The sequence below is a fragment of the Trypanosoma conorhini genome, assembly GCF_003719485.1.
Source record: "Trypanosoma conorhini strain 025E chromosome Unknown Tco_14.4_contig_00296, whole genome shotgun sequence".
NCBI lineage: Eukaryota > Euglenozoa > Kinetoplastea > Trypanosomatida > Trypanosomatidae > Trypanosoma > Trypanosoma conorhini.
In genome coordinates, this window is record NW_021704384.1 from 1 (window position 1) to 1767 (window position 1767).

Sequence of the window (1767 nt, forward strand, 5' to 3'; positions counted from 1 at the left end):
TCAGTGGAGAAAGCAAGTTCAGGGTGGGGAATTCTCGTCAGCTCCTCACCGGGGGCTGTTCGCGGCAACGGTGGGCGGCGGCGGGCCGAGCACGAACCCTGCGGGACGCCACGGGTGAAATGAACCGGTGCGGAGAGCGTATTTTGTACACGCGGCTTTTGGCCGTGCGGCTGTGCAGGAAGTCCGCCTCCCACAGGCTCAGGCACGGCGCCACCTTGTGCGCGCGGGGTGCGTGAAGGATGCGGCCGCGATCAACCGAGCCGAAGGCCCCAGCGTGGCCCACCAGCACCGCACCGACCTTCCCCCGCTTGCCACGGTGAAATGATCCCAGCAATCAGGCGAGCTAACGGATCCAGCGTGGAGCGACCAGGGCGAAAACCAACTTGCTGGGAAAGAAGTTGGGCTTCAACTGTGCCGCGGATGCGTCGCGCCGCAATTCCTTCCACGAGCTTACGCGGGCAGCTGGTGAGGGCGACGGGCCGAAGCGAGGCGGGAAACATTTGCCCGGCTTCCCAGGCTTGAGGAGTGGGACAATTGCAATGCCCACTTCCCGGGAAGCCGGAGCGCCACCGTCGCCGATGCTCCCGTCGAACGCGGCCGCGAGTTCCTTGCAGGCGGCGGGGGGCAGTTGGTGCAGGGCCTCGCAGTGAAGCGCACCAAGCCCCGGCGCACTCCGGAGACGCATCTCCCGCGATGCAGCGTCAAGCTCCGCAAAGGGAAATCAGACGTGGCGGCGCACACTCGCGCCAAGGTGTCGGCGCGCTCCTTTGTGGCGGTCGGTCGGCCATCCGCCGCCGCAACAGGAGAACCGGCGGGGCGCGGGACGTAGACTGCCTCGGCGGGGCCGCAGCTTGCCGCCTCCCCCGGCACCGGTCGCGAGCACCGCTCCTTCCAGCGAGCAAATGCGACGTTGCGGAGACGCGTTCGTCGCTGCTGTGCGAGGCGGCGAAGCGGCAAGTTCCCGCGCCTCTCCGATGCGGCCCTTTTCGGCGTCCGGAGCGGCGGGCGTTTGGCCACTGCATGCGGCACAGTGCGCTTCACCGCTCCGCGGGCCGCGGCCGCAAACCGCCGAATTCCGCCGTGGATATTTACGGATGAGCGATCCGTCTGCCAAATGCGCGGGGGTTCCCGGCAATCCACCCAGCCGTCGTCCCTGTGTCTCTTGCGGGGCGCTGCTCTTTTCCGGATGAAGACCCGGACGCGCTTGATTCATTTGCTGCGGCGGCGGGTGGCGCGCATTTCCCTCGCGTCTGCGCGCGAATACTTCCTAACACAGCGCCCATGCGCAGCCCAATCTGCCTCTTCCCGGCCACGCCGCCCGCGGGGTCCGCGAAAAGCGATGGGGCGATTTGTTGTCTCGCCAACCTGCGCATCGTGCGTGGCCCACGCATCGTCGCTGTCCGCCGTGAAGCGGGCCGCCCACCCACAGACTCGCACCGAGTCCGGCAGCGTCACGCCCGGGGGCGGTGGAAGCGGCAGCTTCACCGGCAGTCTCCTCCACTCGAGCACCGCAGCGCCGCGGCACGCGCGAAAACCCGTTTGCCAAACGCCGAACCACCAAAGTTGCGCTCCCAAATGCTGCAGGCCGTGCGACCTCCCAGACGGGGCGGGTCCGGAGGAAACAATGCGACCGCGGCCGTCTCGAGTGGACTGCTCAGCCTTGCGGGGGCCGATGAGGGCGCCGATCCCCGCCTGGAGAAGTGCGGAGGCGGCGCCAAACCAAAATGTCGAGAATGAATTTAAACAAAAGCACCCGCGCTCGTCCAC

The 1767-nt window shown here is 67.4% G+C and overlaps 3 protein-coding genes across 3 annotated transcripts; 2 read left to right on the forward strand and 1 right to left on the reverse strand.

Annotated features, from left to right (window-relative positions):
• Nucleotides 1–343: 343 nt before the first annotated feature.
• On the reverse strand, nt 344–685 carry Tco025E_05222 (uncharacterized protein; the record flags this gene model as incomplete). Its single annotated transcript, XM_029372123.1, has 1 exon — nt 344–685. One exon carries the CDS (start codon nt 683–685, stop codon nt 344–346), a length of 342 nt encoding a protein of 113 aa, XP_029227751.1.
• An 8-nt stretch (nt 686–693) lies between these two features.
• On the forward strand, nt 694–1098 carry Tco025E_05223 (uncharacterized protein; the record flags this gene model as incomplete). The annotated part of the gene is made up of 1 exon (XM_029372124.1): nt 694–1098. The coding sequence occupies one exon, from the start codon at nt 694–696 to the stop codon at nt 1096–1098; it is 405 nt and encodes a 134-aa protein (XP_029227752.1).
• Nucleotides 1099–1281: 183 nt separating this feature from the next.
• On the forward strand, nt 1282–1737 carry Tco025E_05224 (uncharacterized protein; the record flags this gene model as incomplete). The annotated part of the gene is made up of 1 exon (XM_029372125.1): nt 1282–1737. The coding sequence occupies one exon, from the start codon at nt 1282–1284 to the stop codon at nt 1735–1737; it is 456 nt and encodes a 151-aa protein (XP_029227753.1).
• Nucleotides 1738–1767: the final 30 nt, after the last annotated feature.